Raw genomic sequence first — 25,068 nt, 5'->3', positions numbered from 1 at the left:
ACTGTGTCTGGTGTAGTACTGTGTCTGGTGTAGTACTGTGTCTGGTGTAGTACTGTGTCTGGTATAGTACTGTGTGTCTGGTATAGTACTATGTGTCTGGTGTAGCACTGTGTCTGGTATAGTACTGTGTGTCTGGTATAGTACTGTGTCTGGTATAGTACTGTGTGTCTGGTGTAGTACTGTGTCTGGTATAGCACTGTGTGTCTGGTATAGTACTGTGTGTCTGGTATAGCACTGTGTGTCTGGTATAGTACTGTGTGTCTGGTATAGTACTGTGTGTCTGGTGTAGCACTGTGTGTCTGGTATAGTACTGTGTGTCTGGTATAGTACTGTGTCTGGTATAGCACTGTGTGTCTGGTATAGTACTGTGTCTGGTATAGTACTCTGTGTCTGGTATAGTACTGTGTCTGGTATAGTACTGTGTGTCTGGTATAGCACTGTGTGTCTGGTATAGTACTGTGTCTGGTGTAGTACTGTGTGTCTGGTGTAGTACTGTGTCTGGTGTAGTACTGTGTGTCTGGTATAGTACTGTGTCTGGTATAGTATAGTACTGTGTCTGGTATAGTATAGTACTGTGTCTGGTATAGTATAGTACTGTGTCTGGTATAGCACTGTGTGTCTGGTATAGTACTGTGTGTCTGGTGTAGTACTGTGTCTGGTATAGTATAGTACTGTGTCTGGTATAGTACTGTGTGTCTGGTGTAGTACTGTGTCTGGTGTAGTACTGTGTGTCTGGTATAGTACTGTGTCTGGTATAGTATAGTACTGTGTCTGGTATAGTATAGTACTGTGTCTGGTATAGTATAGTACTGTGTCTGGTATAGCACTGTGTGTCTGGTATAGTACTGTGTCTGGTATAGTACTGTGTGTCTGGTGTAGTACTGTGTCTGGTGTAGTACTGTGTGTCTGGTATAGTACTGTGTCTGGTATAGTATAGTACTGTGTCTGGTATAGCACTGTGTGTCTGGTATAGCACTGTGTGTCTGGTATAGTACTGTGTGTCTGGTGTAGTACTGTGTGTCTGGTATAGCGCTGTGTGTCTGGTATAGTACTGTGTCTGGTATAGTACTGTGTGTCTGGTATAGTACTGTGTGTCTGGTATAGTACTGTGTGTCTGGTGTAGTACTGTGTCTGGTATAGTACTGTGTGTCTGGTGTAGTACTGTGTCTGGTGTAGTACTGTGTCTGGTGTAGTACTGTGTCTGGTATAGTACTGTGTGTCTGGTATAGTACTGTGTCTGGTGTAGTACTGTGTCTGGTGTAGTACTGTGTCTGTTATAGTACTGTGTGTCTGGTATAGTACTGTGTGTCTGGTGTAGTACTGTGTCTGGTGTAGTACTGTGTCTGGTATAGTACTGTGTGTCTGGTATAGTACTATGTGTCTGGTGTAGCACTGTGTCTGGTATAGTACTGTGTGTCTGGTATAGTACTGTGTCTGGTATAGTACTGTGTCTGGTATAGTACTGTGTGTCTGGTGTAGTACTGTGTCTGGTATAGTACTGTGTGTCTGGTGTAGTACTGTGTCTGGTGTAGTACTGTGTCTGGTATAGTACTGTGTGTCTGGGTTAGTACTGTGTGTCTGGTATAGTACTGTGTGTCTGGGTTAGTACTGTGTGTCTGGGTTAGTACTGTGTGTCTGGTATAGCACGGTGTGTCTGGTATAGTACTGTGTGTCTGATATAGTACTGTGTCTGGTATAGCACTGTGTGTCTGGTATAGTACTGTGTCTGGTATAGTACTGTGTGTCTGGTGTAGTACTGTGTCTGGTATAGTACTGTGTGTCTGGTATAGCACTGTGTGTCTGGTATAGTACTGTGTGTCTGGTATAGTACTGTGTGTCTGGAGTAGTACTGTGTGTCTGGTGTAGCACTGTGTCTGGTATAGTACTGTGTGTCTGGTATAGTACTGTGTGTCTGATATAGTATAGTACTGTGTGTCTGGTATAGTATAGTACTGTGTCTGGTATAGTACTGTGTGTCTGGAGTAGTACTGTGTGTCTGGTATAGTACTGTGTGTCTGGTATAGTACTGTGTCTGGTATAGTACTGTGTGTCTGGTGTAGTACTGTGTCTGGTATAGCACTGTGTGTCTGGTATAGTACTGTGTCTGGTATAGTACTGTGTATCTGGTGTAGTACTGTGTCTGGTATAGTACTGTGTGTCTGGTATAGCACTGTGTGTCTGGTATAGTACTGTGTCTGGTATAGTACTGTGTGTCTGGTGTAGTACTGTGTCTGGTATAGTATAGTACTGTGTCTGGTATAGCACTGTGTGTCTGGTATAGTACTGTGTGTCTGGTGTAGTACTGTGTGTCTGGTGTAGCACTGTGTCTGGTATAGTACTGTGTGTTTGGTATAGTATAGTACTGTGTCTGGTATAGCACTGTGTGTCTGGTGTAGTACTGTGTGTCTGGTGTAGTACTGTGTGTCTGGTATAGCGCTGTGTGTCTGGTATAGTACTGTGTCTGGTATAGTACTGTGTGTCTGGTATAGTACTGTGTGTCTGGTATAGTACTGTGTCTTTTATAGTACTGTGTGTCTGGTGTAGTACTGTGTCTGGTATAGTACTGTGTGTCTGGTGTAGTACTGTGTCTGGTGTAGTACTGTGTCTGGTATAGTACTGTGTGTCTGGTGTAGTACTGTGTCTGGTGTAGTACTGTGTCTGGTGTAGTACTGTGTCTGGTGTAGTACTGTGTCTGGTATAGTACTGTGTGTCTGGTATAGTACTATGTGTCTGGTGTAGCACTGTGTCTGGTATAGTACTGTGTGTCTGGTATAGTACTGTGTCTGGTATAGTACTGTGTGTCTGGTGTAGTACTGTGTCTGGTATAGCACTGTGTGTCTGGTATAGTACTGTGTGTCTGGTATAGCACTGTGTGTCTGGTATAGTACTGTGTGTCTGGTGTAGCACTGTGTGTCTGGTATAGTACTGTGTGTCTGGTATAGTACTGTGTCTGGTATAGCACTGTGTGTCTGGTATAGTACTGTGTCTGGTATAGTACTCTGTGTCTGGTATAGTACTGTGTCTGGTATAGTACTGTGTGTCTGGTATAGCACTGTGTGTCTGGTATAGTACTGTGTCTGGTATAGTACTGTGTGTCTGGTGTAGTACTGTGTCTGGTGTAGTACTGTGTGTCTGGTATAGTACTGTGTCTGGTATAGTATAGTACTGTGTCTGGTATAGTATAGTACTGTGTCTGGTATAGTATAGTACTGTGTCTGGTATAGCACTGTGTGTCTGGTATAGTACTGTGTGTCTGGTGTAGTACTGTGTCTGGTATAGTATAGTACTGTGTCTGGTATAGTACTGTGTGTCTGGTGTAGTACTGTGTCTGGTGTAGTACTGTGTGTCTGGTATAGTACTGTGTCTGGTATAGTATAGTACTGTGTCTGGTATAGTATAGTACTGTGTCTGGTATAGTATAGTACTGTGTCTGGTATAGCACTGTGTGTCTGGTATAGTACTGTGTGTCTGGTGTAGTACTGTGTGTCTGGTGTAGCACTGTGTCTGGTATAGTACTGTGTGTCTGGTATAGTAATGTGTGTCTGGTATAGTATAGTACTGTGTCTGGTATAGCACTGTGTGTCTGGTATAGCACTGTGTGTCTGGTATAGTACTGTGTGTCTGGTGTAGTACTGTGTGTCTGGTATAGCGCTGTGTGTCTGGTATAGTACTGTGTCTGGTATAGTACTGTGTGTCTGGTATAGTACTGTGTGTCTGGTATAGTACTGTGTGTCTGGTGTAGTACTGTGTCTGGTATAGTACTGTGTGTCTGGTGTAGTACTGTGTCTGGTGTAGTACTGTGTCTGGTGTAGTACTGTGTCTGGTATAGTACTGTGTGTCTGGTATAGTACTGTGTCTGGTGTAGTACTGTGTCTGGTGTAGTACTGTGTCTGTTATAGTACTGTGTGTCTGGTATAGTACTGTGTGTCTGGTGTAGTACTGTGTCTGGTGTAGTACTGTGTCTGGTATAGTACTGTGTGTCTGGTATAGTACTATGTGTCTGGTGTAGCACTGTGTCTGGTATAGTACTGTGTGTCTGGTATAGTACTGTGTCTGGTATAGTACTGTGTCTGGTATAGTACTGTGTGTCTGGTGTAGTACTGTGTCTGGTATAGTACTGTGTGTCTGGTGTAGTACTGTGTCTGGTGTAGTACTGTGTCTGGTATAGTACTGTGTGTCTGGGTTAGTACTGTGTGTCTGGTATAGTACTGTGTGTCTGGGTTAGTACTGTGTGTCTGGGTTAGTACTGTGTGTCTGGTATAGTACTGTGTCTGGTGTAGTACTGTGTGTCTGGTATAGTACTGTGTCTGGGTTAGTGCTGTGTGTCTGGTATAGTTCTGTCTCTGTTATATTATTGGGCTGTATTTGGGATTAGGGACTGTATTATGTTTTGTCTGCCAGGAACATTTTGCGAGGGAGGTAAAGGGACATTCCAGTGGCTAATGGGGCATACAGCATGCTTCAAATGTCCCAATGTAGCTAATGAAATGGAATTCCAGTCGCTCCCACGGCAACAAGGAAGCAGGGGGGCTCAGCCACAGAGGATTTTTGTCTTTGACTTGGCAACGGAGAGTTGTGTTTGCCAAGTTAGGACGTGAAACTAATGACCACCACTGTGCTGACTGACTATTCCAGTCTTCACCCCCCAGTCGCCAGTGGACACACATTGTGACATGGTTTACCGCTATAGTATCTCCCCCTATGATAATAACATCTGCCCCATTAATAATGCCAAAGGGGGATTTGGAAGGTGTGGTTTCGTTTACCCCATCTTTTTCAGTTTTTCGGCAATTTAAGTGGCGCCTGCTGGGCTGTGTTTTTTGGCCCATTAGGTGATTTAGCGTGCCTTTAAAAAACGCCTCCTGTTAAGTGAACAGTGTTGAACTGAATTGGGTAGGAAATGCATAGTCTGGATTTACGGGTAGAATGTGAAAAGTCCCTAAGAAAAGATTAGCGGGGGATTCTGCAATTGGAGCAAAAAAACTCACACACACACACACACACACACACACACACACACACACACACACACACACACACACACACACACACACACACACACACACACACACACACACACACACACACACACACACACACAAAAAACTACTTGTTTGGCCTGCCAGATAAGCTAAAGTAATGACATTACAGTCTAAGCTAATTTTAGCCCTGCTATGAATGTGCCCGCCACTGGTATTCATGGAAACTTTTGGATTCTGTTAACTTACTGCTGCAGGTTAGAATAGTAGAATACACAAGGTGCAATCTCAAAATGTGATTTTGCATCAGCAGTTATTCTCTTGTCATGTCAGTCACTGATAGTCACTCAATTAGCCATGTCAGCTAAAATGTGTCTCGGCTGTCAAGAGGGGGGGCTGCAAAAATGTTTTGCTCCCAATGTGTTGGGGAGTGGGGAGTACGCAGATCCATGAGCAACTGCGGCCCCTCATGATGAAGTCAGATATTTTTCTGTGGCCCCCACCCCCATCCAAGTTACCCATCCCTGGACTAGGGGGTCTATTTTGGGGGGCAGAGGAAGCCCCCGTTGTCCCCTGAGAGGACAACTTCACCCCCCCCCCCCCCCCCCCCCCACAGTGATACCCGAGTGGTGCTTCTCTGGTTCCTCCGTAGCGTCCTCTGGTCTAAACCAGAATGGAGCTCCTCTGGTTCCTCCGTAGCGTCCTCTGGTCTAAACCAGAATCTAAACCAGGGTCCAAAAGGCTCCTTAACAGCTTCTACCACCAAGCCATGCTGAACAATTAATCAAATGCCCCCCCCACCCTTGATTTTGTTTTTACACTGTTACTACTCGCTGTTTATTATCTATCTGTTCTTCAGCTTGCAAGCCTCCCCCTTTTTCCTCCAAACATAACGATGGTCATTATGGCCAAACAGTTCTATTTTTGTTTCATCAGGCCAGAGGACATTTCTCCAAAAAGCACGATCTTTGTCCCCATGTGCAGTTGCAAACCGTAGTCTGGCTTTTTTATGGTGGTTTTGGAGCAGTGGCTTCTTCCTTGCTGAGTGGCCTTTCAGGTTATGTTGATATATGACACGTTTTACTGTGGATATAGATACTTTTGTACCTGTTTCCTACAGCATCTTCACAAGGTTGTTTGCTGTTGTTCTGGGATTGATTTGCACTTTTCACACCAAAGTACGTTCATCTCTAGGAGACAGAACGCGTCTCCTTCCTGAGCGGTATGACGGCTGCGTGGTCCCATGGTGTTTATACTTGCGTACTATTGTTTGTACAGATGAACGCGGTACCTTCAGGCATTTGGAAATTGCTCCCAAGGATTTACCAGACTTGTGCAGGTCTCCAATTATTTTTCTGAGGTCTTGGCTGATTTCTTTTGATTTTCCCATGATGTCAAGCAAAGAGGCACTGAGTTTGAAGGTAGGCCCTGAAATACATCCACAGGTAAACCTCCAATTGACTCAAATGATGTCAATTCGCCTATCAGAAGCTTCTAAAGCCATGACATCATTTTCTGGAATTTTCCAGCTGTTTAAAGGCACAGTCAACTTAGTGTATGTAAACTTCTGACCCACTGGAATTGTGATACAGTGAATTATAAGTTAAATAATCTGTCAGTAAACAATTGTTGGAAAAATTGATTGAAAAACAAGTTTTAATGACTCCAACCTAAGTGTATGTAAACTTCCGACTTCAACTGTAGAAGCAAAGTATCCAGGAGTCACTGAGGTTTGAAACAGCGGAGGGCTATCAGGTGTTTGTGTGTGTGCGTGTATGTGCGTATGTGTAGGTCAGAGTTTGTTGTGTGAAAGTGTTGCCCAGTCAACCATGTTTGTGGGCTGTTGCAAGTGTGAGGGGTGTTAGACCAGCGTGTTTGAGACCACAGAGACAGCAGCCAGGTCGCGCAAGATCCACTGCGAAGTAGGACATCAGGAGATGACTTGAAAACAAGGTCCAATTTCTAAATTTGGTTGTGCATCATGTCAGTTACTGAAAGTCAGTCAATTAGCCCATGTCAGCAAACTTTTTTTAGATTGGTGTTAGTCTAGCGGCCAGCTATCTAAACTTAGTAATCATGGTCCACTGATTGTTGTTAGTTTCACTCAGATATCATATTAAAAACATTTCTCTGCGCTCTATGGCAAAATGTGTGGAATTGCATGAAATGTGTTATAAAATCCATGTGTGGGAATAGGAGGCCATGTGTAGGAATAGGAGGCCATGTGTGGGAATAGGAGGCCATGTGTGGGAATAGGAGGCCATGTGTGGGAATAGGAGGCCATGTGTAGGAATAGGAGGCCATGTGTGGGAATAGGAGGCCATGTGTGGGAATAGGAGGCCATGTGTGGAAATAGGAGGCCATGTGTGGGAATAGGAGGCCATGTGTGGGAATAGGAGGCCATGTGTGGGAATAGGAGGCCATGTGTGGGAATAGGAGGCCATGTGTAGGAATAGGAGGCCATGTGTGGGAATAGGAGGCCATGTGTGGGAATAGGAGGCCATGTGTGGGAATAGGAGGCCACGTGTAGGAATAGGAGGCCATGTGTGGGAATAGGAGGCCATGTGTGGGAATAGGAGGCCATGTGTGGGAATAGGAGGCCATGTGTGGGAATAGGAGGCCATGTGTGGGAATAGGAGGCCATGTGTAGGAATAGGAGGCCATGTGTGGGAATAGGAGGCCATGTGTGGGAATAGGAGGCCATGTGTGGGAATAGGAGGCCATGTGTGGGAATAGGAGGCCATGTGTGGGAATAGGAAGCCATGTGTAGGAATAGGAGGCCATGTGTGGAAATAGGAGGCCATGTGTAGGAATAGGAGGCCATGTGTAGGAATAGGAGGCCATGTGTAGGAATAAGCCATGTAAGAGAGAAGGGATACGTGGTGTGCAGGGTGAGCAGAGGATCAGGATTTGACTTGAGTGAAAGAGAATACTTATGAAGTTCACAACATTGATAAGATCCCAGGCTATACTCCAAACTCTAAGTTCATTTGACTAATTAACCTTCTAATGCACACTCCATTAGCTAAACATTGAGGGGTGTTTTGCTGGACACGGACCAGGCGTAGTTCTGAATTAAAAAGGATTCTCAATGGAGATTTTTAGTCTTGGTCTACAGGCTTAATCTGTGTCTAGGAAACCGACTCTTATAGTATCAAAGTCGGAATAGTTGTTCTTACTCTCACTGCTTCCAATTCACCTGATATGATACCTTATATACCTTCCTTCTCCCTCTCAATATGAATCCTCCTTAATACAACTCCCCCCCATCTCTTTTTTCCTCTCTCAGTGAAATACATCAAGGAGATGTCAGCCTTCTTTAAGAACACCTTGCCCGGTGCACCCCTACCCTGGGACTCCCCCCATGCCACGACACAGAAGGGCGCAGACGCCCCCCCTGCCGAGCTGAAGGAGGTCAGGACCATCCCCCTGAAAATGTGCCAGGTGACCAGGAAGCAGTGCGCACCGGACACAGAGAACAGGTACTGTGGGTGGAACCCAGTTCAATGGGGAACTGAGTTACATGATCAGAGCGGGACAGAGAAAAAAAAAATATATATATAGAGATAGAGAGAGAAAGAGGGGGACAGACAGAGGGGGACAGACAGGGGAGAGAGAACGGGGGATGGACGGAGAGACAGAGACGGATGGAGAGACAGGGACGGATGGAGAGACAGGGGCGGCCGGAGAGACAGGGACGGCCGGAGAGACAGGGACGGCCGGAGAGATGGACGGAGAGACAGAGACGGACGGAGAGACAGAGAGAGGGAGACGGACGGAGAGACGGATGGAGAGAGGGAGAAACTGGGTACGATAGCTTGTATCTTGAATTCAGTAAGATATTTATGAAGTCAGATGTCTCACAAGGCACTCCTTTTGGAATCTAAATCAAGGCTCCTTGAATATAACGAGCACTCTACATTTTAATATTTACCTGATGCAAAGTAACACTCCTTTTTCTCACCAAGGTCTGGGCCTGTACCCACAAAAGGTCTGGGCATGTACCCACAAAAGGTTTGGGCCTGTACCCACAAAAGGTCTGGGCATGTACCCACAAAAGGTTTGGGCCTGTACCCACAAAGCTTAGGTCTGTACCTGTATCCACAAAGCTTAGGTCTGGGCCTGTACCCAGAAGAGGTTTGGGCCTGTACCCAGAAGAGGTTTGGGCCTGTACCCACAAAAGGTTTGGGCCTGTACCTACAAAAGGTCTGGGCTTGTACCCACAAAAGGTTTGGGCCTGTACCCACAAAAGGTCTGGGCCTGTACCCACAAAAGGTCTGGGCCTGTACCCACAAAAGGTTTGGTCCTGTACCCACAAAAGGTCTGGGCCTGTACCCACAAAAGGTCTGGGCCTGTACCCACAAAGGTCTGTACCTGTACCCACAAGCTTAGGTCTGGACCTGTATTCACAAAGCATCTCCAAGTAGGAGAACTGATCTATGGTCTGTCCATGTAATCTTAATCAACATGATCTAAAATACAAAACTGATCCTAAATCAGCACTCCTACTCTGAGGCTCTTTGAGCTCCAGCTGTCCCCTCTGGTTAGACTTTTCGTAGCCTATGGCCAGACAAAGTCCTCTCTTGGATCCAAACGTTGTTATGCTAAGCCTAATTAAAGCCATGTAGTGGAGCAACAGTGTGTATGGGTCCTGCTTCATCTCTCTTCATATCTCACACCTTATGGCTTGTTCCAGGTGAAAACGTTGAAATATTTCAACGAGAATCTACAGCACACTGGTATTGGGTTACCTTGTACGCTCCACAATGAGCTTTAATAGCGCTCTATGTGAACAGACCCAACGCAATGGTAAACCTAAGCGCTGGCGGTAGTGCTATAGGTCTGGGGGTGTGTCAGAAATATTTTTTCTATTTTCACAGCCTTTATTATGAGCACAATCGCTGCCGGTGTCGCGAAATGACTTGGTTTTGATGAATAGACAAGTTGTAGGAGAGATACTGCATGCGTTTGTCTCACGTTCTGTAGGTTATTGACTAGTGATGGGGGCAAAAATTGATACAGTTACATATCGGGATATTATTTTGAACTAATATATCGTATCGTTTTGACAATATAACAATATTATTTTGAACTAATATATTGTATCGTTTTGACAATATAACAATATTATTTTGAACTAATATATCGTATCGTTTTGACAATATAACAATATTATTTTGAACTAATATATCGTATCGTTTTGACAATATAACAATATTATTTTGAACTAATATATCGTATCGTTTTGACAATATAACAATATTATTTTGAACTAATATATCGTATCGTTTTGACAATATAACAATATTATTTTGAACTAATATATCGTATCGTTTTGACAATATAACAATATTATTTTGAACTAATATATCGTATCGTTTTGACAATATAACAATATTATTTTGAACTAATATATCGTATCGTTTTGACAATATAACAATATAATTTTTGCGCTAGTTGGCTGTACTTGCAATACATATTGTACCGGTTAAGAGCGTTGGGCCAGTAACTGAAATGTCACTGGTTTGAATCAAAATTGAATCTAATTTTATTGGTTGCATACCCATATATAGCAGATGTTATTGCCGGTGTAGTGAAATGCTTGTGTTCCTAGCTCCCCCCCAAAAATCTGTTGATGTGCCCTTGAGCAAGGCACTTAACCCTTATTGCTTCTGTAAGTCACTCTGGATAAGAACGTCTCCTAAATTATTAAAATGGCAGTTTAATACATATCGTATCGGCACCAAAGTATTGTGATAATATCATATTGCGAGGTCCCTGGCAATTCCCAGCCCTATAATTGACAGTCTTTGCGTTGTTATCAATTCCATTTTGTCTGGGAGCACGGAATATCCTCGTCCTAGTCCATTGTGGATTCATAAGACAGTCCATTGTGGATTCATACAACAGTTTATTAAATAGCATAGGTAAGAGTAATAAGTGATAGCAACATTTGTTTTTAAATCCAGAGTTTTCTGTAATTGCCTTATGTAAGTATATGTCTTTACGCATCGCAGTTCTCCTCAAATGAAAAATACTAAGCTCCTGTAAATTGTATCATATGTGTGAGGCACGTTCTCAACAAGCTAGATATAGCCTAGGCCTACCGTTGATATGGCGTTATAGGACTGAACATTTTGAAAAGCCTATGTTTGGAGGAGTGTGTCTTTGGCGCTCTTTTGGAAATGGAGAGGGATAGAAGCCAACCGTAGTAATGCACTGCAGGTAGACCCATGTGAATTGTGAATAATGAAGTAATACACTGCAGGTAGGCCTATATGAATAATGAAGTAATACACTGCAGGTAGGCCTATATGAATAATGAAGTAATACACTGTAGGTAGGCCTATATGAATAATGAAGTAATACACTGCAGGTAGGCCTATATGAATAATGAAGTAATACACTGTAGGTAGGCCTATATGAATAATGAAGTAATACACTGCAGGTAGACCTATATGAATAATGAAGTAATACACTGTAGGTAGGCCTATATGAATAATGAAGTAATACACTGCAGGTAGGCCTATATGAATAATGAAGTAATACACTGTAGGTAGGCCTATATGAATAATGAAGTAATACACTGCAGGTAGGCCTATATGAATAATGAAGTAATACACTGTAGGTAGGCCTATATGAATAATGAAGTAATACACTGTAGGTAGGCCTATATGAATAATGAAGTAATACACTGCAGGTAGGCCTATATGAACAATGAAGTAATACACTGTAGGTAGGCCTATATGAATAATGAAGTAATACACTGTAGGTAGCCCTATATGAATAATGAAGTAATACACTGCAGGTAGGCCTATATGAATTATGAATAATGAAGTAATACACTGTAGGTAGGCCTATATGAATTGTGAATAATGAAGTAATACACTGTAGGTAGGCCTATATGAATAATGAAGTAATACACTGCAGGTAGGCCTATGTGAATTGTGAATAATGAAGTAATACACTGCAGGTAGGCCTATGTGAATTGTGAATAATGAAGTAATACACTGCAGGTAGGCCTATATGAATTGTGAATAATGAAGTAATACACTGTAGGTAGGCCTATATTAATAATGAAGTAATACACTGCAGGTAGGCCTATGTGAATTGTGAATAATGAAGTAATACACTGCAGGTAGGCCTATGTGAATTGTGAATAATGAAGTAATACACTGCAGGTAGACCTATGTGAAACACTGCAGGTAGGCCTATATGAATTGTGAATAATTAAGTAATACACTGTAGGTAGCCCTATATGAATAATGAAGTAATACACTGCAGGTAGGCCTATGTGAATTGTGAGTAATGAAGGATTACACTGTAGGTAGCCCTATATGAATAATGAAGTAATACACTGCAGGTAGGCCTATATGAATTGTGAATAATGAAGTAATACACTGCAGGTAGGCCTATATGAATAATGAAGTAATACACTGCAGGTAGGCCTATATGAATAATGAAGTTGTAACGGCTTTCTTCCTGGGATGAAGGAGAGGACCAAAATGCAGCGCAGTTAGTGTTCAACATGTTTAATTAAACAATACACGATGAACATTAACAAACATTACAAAACAACAAACGTGAAAGCCGAGACAGTCCTATCTGGTGCAGAACATAAACACAGAGACAGGAAACAACCACCCACAATCCCCAACACAAAACAAGCCACCTATATATGATTCTCAATCAGGGACAACGATTGACAGCTGTCTCTGATTGAGAACCATATCAAGCTGAACATAGAAACAGACGAACTAGACACACAACATAGAATTCCCACCCAGCTCACGTCCTGACCAACACTAAACAAGCAAAACACATAAGAACTCTGGTCAGGACGTTACAGTACCCCCCCCCTGAGGTGCGGACTCCGAACGCACCCCTAAAACTCAAGGGGAGGGTCTGGGTGGGCATCTGTCCGCGGTGGCGGCTCCGGCGGTGGACGAGGACACCACTCCACCACTGTCTTTGTCCCCCTCCTTAGCGTCCTTTGAGTGGCGACCCTCGCCCACGACCTTGGCCTAAGAATCCTCCCCAAGGCCCCCACATGATTTAGGAGGTAGCTCAGGACAGAGAGGTAGCTCAGGACAGAGGGGCAACTCCGGACAGAGAGGCAGCTCAGGACGAATGGCAGCTCCGGACTGGGTGGCAGCTCCGGACTGGGTGGCAGCTCCGGACTGGGTGGCAGCTCCGGACTGGGTGGCAGCTCCGGACTGGGTGGCAGCTCATGACTGGGTGGCAGCTCATGACTGGAGGGCAGCTCATGACTGGAGGGCAGCTCATGACTGGAGGGCAGTTCATGACTGGAGGGCAGCTCATGACTGGAGGGCAGCTCATGACTGGAGGGCAGCTCATGACTGGAGGGCAGCTCATGACTGTAGGGCAGCTCATGACTGGAGGGCAGCTCATGACTGTAGGGCAGCTCTGGCAGCTCCTGACTGGCTGGCGGCTCTGGCAGCTCCTGACTGTCTGGCGGCTCTGGCAGCTCCTGACTGTCTGGCGGCTCTGGCAGCTCCTGACTGGCTGGCGGCTCTGGCAGCTCCTGACTGGCTGGCGTCTCTGGCAGCTCCTGACTGGCTGGCGTCTCTGGCAGCTCCTGACTGGCTGGCGTCTCTGGCAGCTCCTGACTGGCTGGCGTCTCTGGCAGCTCCTGACTGGCTGGCGTCTCTGGCAGCTCCTGACTGGCTGGCGGCTCTGGCAGCTCCTGACTGGCTGGCGGCTCTGGCAGCTCCTGACTGACGGACGACTCAGATGGCTCGTGGCAGACGGATGACTCAGATGGCGCTGGGCAGACAGATGGCTCAGATGGCGCTAGGCAGACAGATGGCTCAGACGGCGCTGGGCAGACGGATGGCTCAGATGGCGCTGGGCAGACGGATGGCTCAGACGGCGCTGGACAGACGAGCAGTGCAGGCGGCGTTGAGCAGACGAGCAGTGCAGGCAGTTCAGACGGCGCTGGGCAGGCAGGCAGTGCAGGCAGCTCAGACGGCGCTGGGCAGACGAGCAGTGCAGGCGGCGTTGAGCAGACGAGCAGTGCAGGCAGTTCAGACGGCGCTGGACAGGCAGGCAGCTCAGACGGCGCTGGACAGACGAGCAGTGCAGGCGGCGTTGGGCAGACGGCCGACTCTGACCTGCTGAGGCGCACAGTAGGCCTGGTGCGTGGTGCCGGAACTGATGGTACCGGACTGGAGACACGCACCTCAAGGCTAGTGCGGGGAGCAGGAACAGGGCACACTGGACTCTCGATGCGCACTATAGGCCTGGTGCGTGGTACCGGCACTGGTGGTACCGGGCTGAGGGCACGCACCTCAGGGCGAGTGCGGGGAGAAGGCACAGTGCGTACAGGGCTCTGGAGACGCACAGGAGGCTTGGTGCGTGGTGCCGGAACTGGAGGTACTGGGCTGGAGACACGCACCACAGGGAGAGTGCGTGGAGGAGGAACAGGGCTCTGGAGACGCACTGGAAGCCTGGTGCGTGGTGTAGGCACTGGTGGTACTGGGCTGGAGCGGGAAGGTAGCGCCGGATATACCGGACCGTGCAGGCGTACTGGCTCCCTTGAGCACTGAGCCTGCCCAACCTTACCTGGTTGCATGCTCCCCGTAGCCCGTCCAGTGCGGGGAGGTGGAATAACCCGCACTGGGCTGTGTTGGCGAACCGGGGACACCATGCGTAAGGCTGGTGCCATGTACACCGGCCCGAGGAGACGTACTGGAGGCCAGATATGTAGAGCCGGCTTCATGGCACTTGGCTCAATGCTCACTCTAGCCCGGCTAGTGCGGGGAGGTGGAATAACCCGCACCGGGCTATGAACACGTACAGGAGACACCATGCGCTCTACTGCGTAACACGGTGTCTGCCCGTACTCTCGCTCTCCACGGTAAGCCCGGGAAGTTGGCGCAGGTCTCCTACCTGACTTCGCCACACTCCCCTTTAGCCTCCCCCCAAGAAATTTTTGGGTGAGCCTCTCGGGCTTCCAGCCGCTCTGCCTTGCTAGCGCCTCATAATGCCGCCTCTCCGCTTTAGATGCCTCCAGCTCCGCTTTTGGGCGGCGACACTCCTCTGGCTCTGCCCAGGGTCCTTCTCCGTCCAGAATCTCCTCCCATGTCCATTCCTCCTTGAACCACTGCTGCTGTCGCTGCTGCCCGTTAACCCGCTGCTTAATCCGGGTTTGGTGGGTGGTTCTGTAACGGCTTTCTTCCTGGGATGAAGGAGAGGACCAAAATGCAGCGCAGTTAGTGTTCAACATGTTTAATTAAACAATACACGATGAACATTAACAAACATTACAAAACAACAAACGTGAAAGCCGAGACAGTCCTATCTGGTGCAGAACATAAACACAGAGACAGGAAACAACCACCCACAATCCCCAACACAAAACAAGCCACCTATATATGATTCTCAATCAGGGACAACGATTGACAGCTGTCTCTGATTGAGAACCATATCAGGCTGAACATAGAAACAGACGAACTAGACACACAACATAGAATTCCCACCCAGCTCACGTCCTGACCAACACTAAACAAGCAAAACACATAAGAACTCTGGTCAGGACGTTACAGAAGTAATACACTGTAGGTAGCCCTATATGAATAATGAAGTAATACACTGCAGGTAGGCCTATATGAATAATGAAGTAATACACTGTAGGTAGCCCTATATGAATAATGAAGTAATACACTGCAGGTAGGCCTATATGAATTGTGAATAATGCAAAAGCGTGACGCTAAAGCTTCACGAGTAGATCATTTAGAAACCTTCTATGGACGGGCTACTTGGCTAATGCACGGCCAGGATAAAAAAGACACCCAACACGTTGCTGTTGAACCAGCCTTCATTATAGTAGGGTTAGGGTCGTTTTTTAATCAAATGAAACAGAGAAGAAAAATTGTTACAGGAAAATAACTTAAATGTTTCTAAATATGAGAGTCACTGGATTATCTCATCTCTCGTTCCATGATGGGCATATAGCCTACATGGATTTTTTTTTTTTTTTTTTTTTTTTACATACATCCACAATAACAACAGAAGCGTCGCAGCTGGATAGGCTGCACTTCCATTGTCAAAGTCCATGCCATAACCAACTGGGTTACTGCTAAAACCAGCTTTGTCCAGAGGTAAAGGAGAGGAGAATTTTAATAGTATGTACATTTATTTGTCACAGGAGGCAAGCTAATTGACCCTCCTCAACTTCAAGGGTCATCAAAATGGATTTTAGTGCATTCTCCAGGGAGCTGACCACAGCTAACACTGTTTTCTTGTGTTCGTCTCTCCCCTTTCTCTCCTTACCTCTTTTCTCCATGTCTCTCACTTCACCCCCCTCTCTCTTTCTGTCCCCTCTCTCCCCCTTTCCCGCTCCCTTTCTCCCCTCCACACAGGTACTTTGAGGTGATCTCGTCCAGCAGAAAGAGCTCGGTGTTCCTGAGGGCCAAGGACCCTGCCATGGCCCAGTCCTGGTATAACGCCATCCAAGCCGGGGTTTCGGCCCTGGTACCCCGAGTCAGGGATGAGCTGAGGGCCATGCAGGCGGGCCTGGAGGTCAAACACATGGGATGGATCACTGAACAGGTAGAAAGAGTCAAAGGTCAAATGTGAGTTTGTGTTAGGCTTTTTTATGGCAGCCTGCCCTGGGTTCAAATAATAACTTTGAGCATTTGCTTTAGACTTCCTGGAGTCCCAGGTGGGCGAGTCTTTGTACTTTCGGGACTTTTCGCAACAGACAAGCTCAATCAAGCACTGATAAAGTATTTGAAATTATTTGAAATAGTATTTGATCCCAGGTCTTGGCGCAATTATTTCTTTACTTGTTAGTTTTGACAAATGGTAAAAACCGAACTAAGACAGGCCTCTCTATTGGCTAGTCAGCTAATGTGTCTCTTTTTTCAGTTCTGCCCACAAATATTCTATGGTTTTGAGGTCAGGGCTTTGTGATGGCCACTCCAATACCTTGACTTTGTTGTCCTTTAGCCATTTTGCCACAACTTTGGAAGTATGCTTGGGGCCATTGTCCATTTGGAAGACCCATTTGCGACCAAGCTTTAACTTCCTGACTGATGTCTTGAGATGTTGCTTCAATATATCCACATCATTTTCCTCCCTCATGATGCCATCTATTTTGTGAAGTGCACCAGTCCCTCCTGCAGCAAAGCACCCCCACAACATGATCCTGCCACCCCCGTGCTTCACGGTTGGGATGGTGTTCTTCGGCTTGCAAGCGTCCCCTGTTTTCCTCCAAACATAACGATGGTCATTATGGCCAAACAGTTCTATTTTTGTTTCATCAGACCAGAGGACATTTCTCCAAAAAGTATGATCTTTGTCCCCATGTGCAGTTGCAAACCGTAGTCTGGCTTTTTTATGGTGGTTTTGGAGCAGTGGCTTCTTCCTTGCTGAGCGGCCTTTCAGGTTATGTCGATATAGGACTTGGGATATAGATACTTTTGTACCTGTTTCCTCCAGCATCTTCACAAGGTCCTTTGTTGTTGTTCTGGGATTGATTTGCACATTTCGGGCACCAAAGTATGTTCATCTCTAGGAGACAGAACACGTCTCCTTCCTGAGGGGTATGATGGCTGCGTGGTCCCATGGTGTTTATACTTGCATACTATTGTTTGTACAGATGAGCGTGGTATCTTCAGGCATTTGGATATTGCTCCCAAGGATGAACCAGACTTGTGGAGGTCTACACTTTTTTTCTGAGGTCTTGGCTGATTTATTTTGATTTTCCCATGATGTCAAGCAAAGAGGCACTGAGTTTGAAGGTAGGCCCTAAAATACATCCACAGGTACACCTCCAATTGACTGAAATTATGTCAATTAGTCTATAAGAAGCTTCTAAAGCCATGACATCATTTTCTGGAATTTTCCAAGCTGTTTAAAGGCACAGTCAACTTAGTGTATGGAAACTTCTGACCCACTGGAATTGTGATACAGTGCATTATATGTGAAATAATCTGTCTGTAAACAATTGTTGGAAAAATTATTTGTGTCATGCACAAAGTATATGTCCTAACCAACTTGCCAAAACTATACTTTGTTAACAAGAAATTTGTGGAGTGGATAAAAAACTAGTTTTAATGACTCCAACCTAAGTGTATGTAAACTTCCAACTTCAACTGTACATATTGTTGAAAATCCAACAACAAAGACAACAATGTCTAAAACCCTTTGATGGACGAAACAGGATCATTATAGACTTACAAGACATTGAATTTTCCAAGAAAATATTTCTGTTCATGTTTTTAATTGTCCTTGCCCACTGTGAATTCTGACAAATAGACATTCTTTAGAATGAAAAGAGCCAAATGTGAACCTACTGATCAAATAGTCACAAGACACTCATTGGTATGCTTCAGGAGAAATTATGTTACACATTTTCCCCGCTTGTACTTCAGTATGGAATTGAAATCAATATTTGATGTTAATATTTGATGTTAACCTTTTGTCAAGGAGGTATTTAAATATGTGACAGTGTGTGCATTACATTCATAGGGATGTGTAAATATGTTGTGATATGAGTCATGAAAAGTATTTGGGTGTGGCCCTGTCTCTGTGTGTATGTTTGTGTGTGTCTGTGTGTGTGTGTGTGTGTGTATGTTTGTGTGTGTGCGTGTGTCTGTCTGTGTATGTGTCTGTTTCTCCTCCTCTCCCTCAAGGCGACCCAGGGTCCAGAGAGACCGGTGCTGGCTCTGCTGACTGAGAGAGACCTGCTGCTGTACCCCACCCTACCTGACAGTAAAGACGGCATCAACAGCCCAGCCAAGAGCCACCCGCTTATCACAACTAGGTAGGTTCGACACAATAAAACTGATGCACTGCACTTAGACCAGGCGGTTGAATATCTTTCAAAAGCAGCTAGTCAAATAGCCATTTTCACAAAACTGTCTCCATTGATGGGTGAGTTTAGTCCATGAAAAGGAGCAGTATATCTAATATTGTCTATTTCTAGGCTGCTAAATGCTTTTTAGCCTATACAACCTCACACCAGCCCCCCAAAAAGCAGCCTTTTCTTAAAGCTCTTAAGCCTTGTTCACACTGCAGGCCTTAATGCTCAAATCAGTTTTGTTTTTCAAAATCCGTTTTGGAATACTGACTGTCCAAACAGCAAGTTACAAGTGACCAAATCGGGTGTGTGTGTTTAGACAGCAGTCATTTGCTGACATGGCTATGCTAGTTGTCATAGTAACGACAGGTATGCGTGCACAGGGGTGTAGGCTGATTGGTGGTAGTGCTCTTGCTTCTTATCACTCAGAAGTTATGTAGCATGCTAAGGTGACAACAACGCCTGTCATGGATGTTTCCCAGTTGCTTTGAATGTTCAAAATTATAGTGTAAGAACACTTTTAAAGCCTCAAAGGATAAGATGATCCAACTTTCAAAACAAGTCATTTTTGGCTAGCCAAGGCAGGCAACTAGCTAGCTAGGTAGCTGTTCAGCTTTCTAGCACATTCACTCATTTGTTTGTTAACAATTAACAAGCTAGTCATGTTCCTGTAAAACTGTCAGCAGAGTAGCTAGCAAGCAACAAGATACTGTATGTCAAATATCAGTCTAAAAACAACTTGAGGGCAAATAAATCAGATTTGACTGTTCAGACACAAGTCGCATGGCCAGGAATCAGATTTTTTTCTAACTTCAAACCACCTACGAAATTGGTTTGAAATGTGGCTTCAAATATCAGATTCCATGTGCGTTGTGGCTGTTCAGACTGCAGGAAAAAGAACAGATTTGAATCAGATTTGAGTCACTTCAAACTTCCAATGTGAACACTGCTTTAATGCTCTCTTAAAGGAGTGAGCAATGGAAATGGCTATGGTGGCTATATTTGATTTGCCAGTGCAAATAATGCAGTTGTAACGGATGTGAAATGGCTAGCTAGTTAGCGGGTACGCGCTAGTAGCATTTCAATCAGTTACGTCACTTGCTCTGAAACCTAGAAGTAGTGTTGCCCCTTGCTCTGCAAGGGCCGTGGCTTTTGTGGAGCAATGGGTAACGACGCTTCGTGGGTGACTGTTGTTGATGTGTGCAGAGGGTCCCTGGTTCGCGCCCGTGTCGGGGCGAGGGGACGGTTTAAAGTTATACTGTTACATTGGTGCCGTGACCCGGATCACTGGTTGCTGCGGAAAAGGAGGAGGTTGAAAGGGGGGTGAGTGTAACGGATGTGAAATGGCTAGCTAGTTAGCGGGTACGCGCTAGTAGCGTTTCAATCAGTTACGTCACTTGCTCTGAAACCTAGAAGTAGTGTTGCCCCTTGCTCTGCAAGGGCCGTGGCTTTTGTGGAGCGATGGGTAACGACGCTTCGTGGGTGACTGTTGTTGATGTGTGCAGAGGGTCCCTGGTTCGTGCCCGTGTCGGGGCGAGGGGACGGTTTAAAGTTATACTGTTACACAGTCAGAACTTGCAGATACATCATACAAATATTAACGAAAAGACACGTAGAAAGGTTTAACCCTTTAAGGTTTTATAACTTTAAGTCTAAGCCGTTGGGGAGGTGGGGTTCTAAGCTGACATATGGAATTGTTTTAAGATGGTCATACTATGGATCATTTAGCTATTTGATTTAGAATTTTAGGACCCCTTGAGGTATAAAATATTGAATTTGGCCTTTACTTACTAGCCCAGAGAAACGCATTGAATAACATGAATAAATGGCAAAAATTACAGTCAAAAAATAAATAATAAGGAACAAGGTTTTGCAGTGTTGGACCTCTATCTAGGAGATATAAGAACGCTCAGGAAATATACAGTACCAGACAAAAGATTGGACACACCTACTCATTCCAGAGTTTTTCTTTATTTGTACTATTTTCTACATTGTAGAATAATAGTGAAGACATTAAACTATGAAATAACATATGGAATCATGTTTTAACCAATAAAGTGTTAAAACAAAATATATTTTATATTTGAGATTCTTCAAAGTAGCCACTCTTTGCCTTGATGACAGCTTTGCACACTCTTCTCTCTTCCAACCTCTTACCACCTTTCCCCTCTATTCCTTCCCGTCTCCTCCAGACTGGTCCACTCAGGACCGGGGAAAAGCTCTCCCCTCCTGGACTCGGAGCTCTCCTTTGGGCTGCGCACCGGCACCAAGCAGGGCGTGGAGACCCACTTGTTCCGGGTGGACTCGGCCAAGGAGCTTTCGGCCTGGACCCACATGCTGGTGGACGGCTGCCACAACGCTGCCGAGCTCATCCAGGAAGTCACCACAGGTATAGATACAGGAGTAGCAGATTAAGTTAGCCCACTGGGGGAGTTAACGCGAGTCTTTAGATCTCAGACAAGGTTCCAGGTCGGGAATGAGGAGCCTCTGCCAAGTTAGCCTACTGAGCTAATGCATGAGCTCGGGAAGCTAACACAAGTCTTCAGGTCTCTGACAGGGTTTCAATACAGAACCATGCTCGCGTGATGAGGGGTCTGAGACTGGAGGACTTGCGTTAGGTCTACGTGGACTTTTCTATTAATTCAATGAATGTTAATTCCCTTCCTGAAAAGGAATTGAACCCATCTCTAATGTCAAATAATATGCCAGGTCCCACTTAATCAAAACAAACAGCTACAAAATACTACATACAGGGCATTCAGAAGTCAACCTGTACTTTCAAAAACATTGTGAATGTTGATTGATAATCAAGTTAGTGCATGGTGTCACCTACAAGAGTGTGTCACTTTAGCGATGAATCGTTGCTGCAGCACAGGTACTTTTTGGGGCGGCAGGTAGCCTAGTGGTTAGAGTGTTGGGCCAGTAACCAAACGGTTGCTGGATCGAATCCCTGAGCTGACAAGATAAAAATCTGTCGTTCTGCCCTTGAACAAGGCAGTTAACCCACTGTTCCCCGGTAGGCCGTCATTGTAAATAAGAATTTGTTCTTAACTGACTTGCCTAGTTAAATCAAATAAAAATATTTATCTTTTGAAAAGTTACATTTTACTGCTCCAACTGCAATAAATCATCATGAATGGCTGCAAGACAGCAGCAGATGGTCTAGCAAAGACCTACAGCAAGTATGCAGGTCTGGCTGTTTTATATAGGGTAGTACTGCCCTCTGCTGGCGTTGTGGTGTGTTGCAACATAATAACAATAAAAAGTCACTCATTGCATTCATGGGAAGCAGCCACATCTAAACTGCCTGAACCTACAAAATCAATTAAATCCAACTGACTGCATTCATATATTCACTGTGATAGAACAGATCAGTCAATCAACTACTGTACCTTTAGTATTCAGTGTTGTAAATGGAGTGGTGCAGAAGCACAGGGCAACCTATAATCAGAACCTTTAGGGACAGTTTCCTGGACACAGATTAAACGTACTCCTGATCTTGGACTAAAAAGCAACAGAATCTCCAATGAGAATGCTTTTTGGTCGAGCGCTAGGCCTAGTCTATGTCTGGAAAAACCTGCCCTTAGTGACCAACCTTCCTAATGCCTATATCTGTGGTCCCTGGCAGCCTGCAGCTGGAACGGGAAGGAGTGCAACCTGGGAGTGCACATCGACGAGGGCTTTAGCCTGTTCACTGAGGAGATGGGCATCAGAAAGACGGTGCTCCTCCAGCAACCCTTCGAGCGTCTGCGCATGTCCTCCGATGACGGTGTACACATGATCTTCCTCGACTTTGGAGGGCCAGAGGCGGAGATTGTGAGTTGGATTGTTGACTTTGAGTGTTTTGCTTGGTGTTGGTTGATTGGTTGGTTTGTCTCTCTCTCTCTTTCTCTCTCTCTCTTGCTTCTACTCTCTCTCTCTCTCTCTCTCTCTATCTCTCTTTCTCTTGCTTCTACTCTCTCTTTCTCTCTCTCTCTCTCTCTCTCTCTCTTGCTTCTACTCTCTTTCTCTCTCTCTCTCTCTCTCTCTCTCTCTCTCTCTCTCTCTCTCTCTCTCTCTCTCTCTCTCTCTCTCTCTCTCTTTCTCTTGCTTCTACTCTCTCTATCTCTCTCTCTCTCTCTCTCTCTCTCTCTCTTTCTCTTGCTTCTACTCTCTCTATCTCTCTCTCTCTCTCTCTCTCTCTCTCTCTTTCTCTTGCTTCTACTCTCTCTCTTTCTCTTGCTTCTACTCTCTCTTTCTCACTCTCTCTTTCTCTCTGTTTTAACAGAGTAGTCATTTTTTGCTATGCTAACATACTCAACTATAACAACGTCAAAGGTGATGATGAACTTCTCTCTCTCTTCCCTCTGCCTCCCCCTTCCTCTCTCCCTCTCTCTTCCTCCTTTCCTCTTCCTCCCTTGCAGCAACTGGACCTCCACTCCTGCCCCAAGACCATGGTGTTCATCATCCACTCCTTCCTCTCTGCTAAGGTCAAGCGGCTAGGCCTGTTAGCATGATAACAGATTGACCTGCAACCCCTCTGCCAACCCTGAAAAACCACCAAACCACCGAAGCGTATTTACACGAAGCCATGACTCTAACGTTAGGAGGATGTGATGTCACTACAGAGGACATGATGTCACCGCTCTGTTTCAAACCGCCACCAAGCGGTTACAACAGACAGCATTGATATTACAAAAATCATGACGGCTTCGAAATTTGTTACAGAATTTTCAAATGTTACCTGCACTGTTTACTGATTGAATTATTCAGAGAGGTTAGTGTTTTATCATCCTAAATTTACGTTATTTTTATGTTTTGGTCGCCATTTTGAGAAACATTATTTTATTTCTGCTATTAAGGATGTTTTCCAAGTGCTGATTCAGAGACATTTTGAGTGCAGCAAAAAGCCTTTTGAATCTCCCTGCATTTCTTTAGTAGATTCATAAATGTTTCCCATAGCCAATATCAACATGAAGATAAACTAAATGTCATAAAGCTGATTTAAAGTTAACCCCTAAATCCAAGTGTTTAGAAACGTATTATTGCCACTGTTTAGTAATTTCACTTAACAAAAACCCCACTCTCCAACTAACTTGAACGACCTTATGCATAAGAGTACTATGCCTTTGTATCGATACAATATATACATATTTTGACACTATAACTTCAGACAGGAAGTTGACCCTGTAGATCATTTTGATGAAAGCTGGATGGAATAGTTGTAACATTGGTATTACCAGAGCCTGATAGCTGTAGGTGTTTGGACCTAGAAACCTGCTGTGCCCTCAGAAAGTAGAACATTTTTTAAAACTTGTTCCACATTGTGTTGTGTTACAGCCTACATTAAAAATGGACTAAATACATTGTTTTTTTCTCACCCATCTACACACAATACCCCATAATGGCAAAGTGAAAATATGTTTTTAGAAATGTTTGCAAATGTATTGAAATGCAGAAATATCTCATTTACATGAGTATTCACACCCATGAGTCACACTATATGTTAGAATCACCTTTGGCAGTGATTATAGCTGTGAGTCTTTCTGGGTAAGTCTAACAGCTTTGCACACCTGGATTGTACAATATTTGCACATTATAATTGTTTTAATTCTACAAGCTCTGTCAAGTTGGTTGTTGATCATTGCTACACAGCCAGCCATTTTCAAGTCTTAACGTAACTTTAACCAGGCCACTCAGGATCATTCCATGTTGTCTTGGTAAGCAACTCCAGTTTATATTTGGCCTTTTAGGTTATTGTCCTGCTGAAAGATGAATTTGTCTCCCATGTCTGTTGGAAAGCAGACTGAACCAGGATTTCCTTTAGGATTTTGCCTGTGCTTAGTAGCTCCATTGCAGAGGACCAGCATACCCATAATATGATTCAGCCACCACCATGCTTGAAGATGATATAAAAAGTGGTACTCAGTGAGGTGTTGTGTTGTATTTGCCCCAAACTTAACGCTTTGTATATAGAACATAACATTACTTTATTTTCCAAGTGTTTTGCCGTGTTACTTTAGTGCCTTATTGCGAACAGGATGCATGTTTTGGAATATTTTTATTCTGTACAGGCTTCCTTCTTTTCACTCTGTCATTTAGGTTAGTATTGTGGAGTAACTGCACTGTTGTTGATCCATCCTCAGTTTCTCCTACCACAGCCATTAAACTCTGTAACTGTTTTAAAGTCACCATTGTCCTCATGGTGAAATCCCTGAGCGGTTTCCTTCTTCTCCGGAAACTGAGTTAGGAAGGAAGCCTGTATCTTTGTACTGACTGGGT

General features: G+C 44.8%; 1 protein-coding gene across 1 annotated transcript in view; it reads left to right on the top strand.

The window, feature by feature from the left end:
- Positions 1 to 24,234, top strand: part of LOC120065441 (alpha-1-syntrophin-like) — an 83,108-nt gene extending 58,874 nt beyond the window's left edge. Inside the window, exons 3-8 of the mRNA XM_039016459.1 lie at positions 8,269 to 8,461; positions 16,364 to 16,553; positions 18,641 to 18,771; positions 21,000 to 21,196; positions 22,436 to 22,623; positions 23,211 to 24,234. Coding sequence (XP_038872387.1) covers positions 8,269 to 8,461; positions 16,364 to 16,553; positions 18,641 to 18,771; positions 21,000 to 21,196; positions 22,436 to 22,623; positions 23,211 to 23,303 — 992 coding nt within the window. The 3' untranslated portion in view covers positions 23,304 to 24,234. The remainder of the gene's footprint in view (positions 1 to 8,268; positions 8,462 to 16,363; positions 16,554 to 18,640; positions 18,772 to 20,999; positions 21,197 to 22,435; positions 22,624 to 23,210) is intronic.
- Positions 24,235 to 25,068: the final 834 nt, after the last annotated feature.

This window comes from Salvelinus namaycush, chromosome 20 (assembly GCF_016432855.1).
Source record: "Salvelinus namaycush isolate Seneca chromosome 20, SaNama_1.0, whole genome shotgun sequence".
Taxonomy (NCBI): domain Eukaryota; kingdom Metazoa; phylum Chordata; class Actinopteri; order Salmoniformes; family Salmonidae; genus Salvelinus; species Salvelinus namaycush.
The sequence above is the reverse complement of the archived record's forward strand: the minus strand, read 5'-3'. Positions and strand labels throughout refer to the sequence as shown.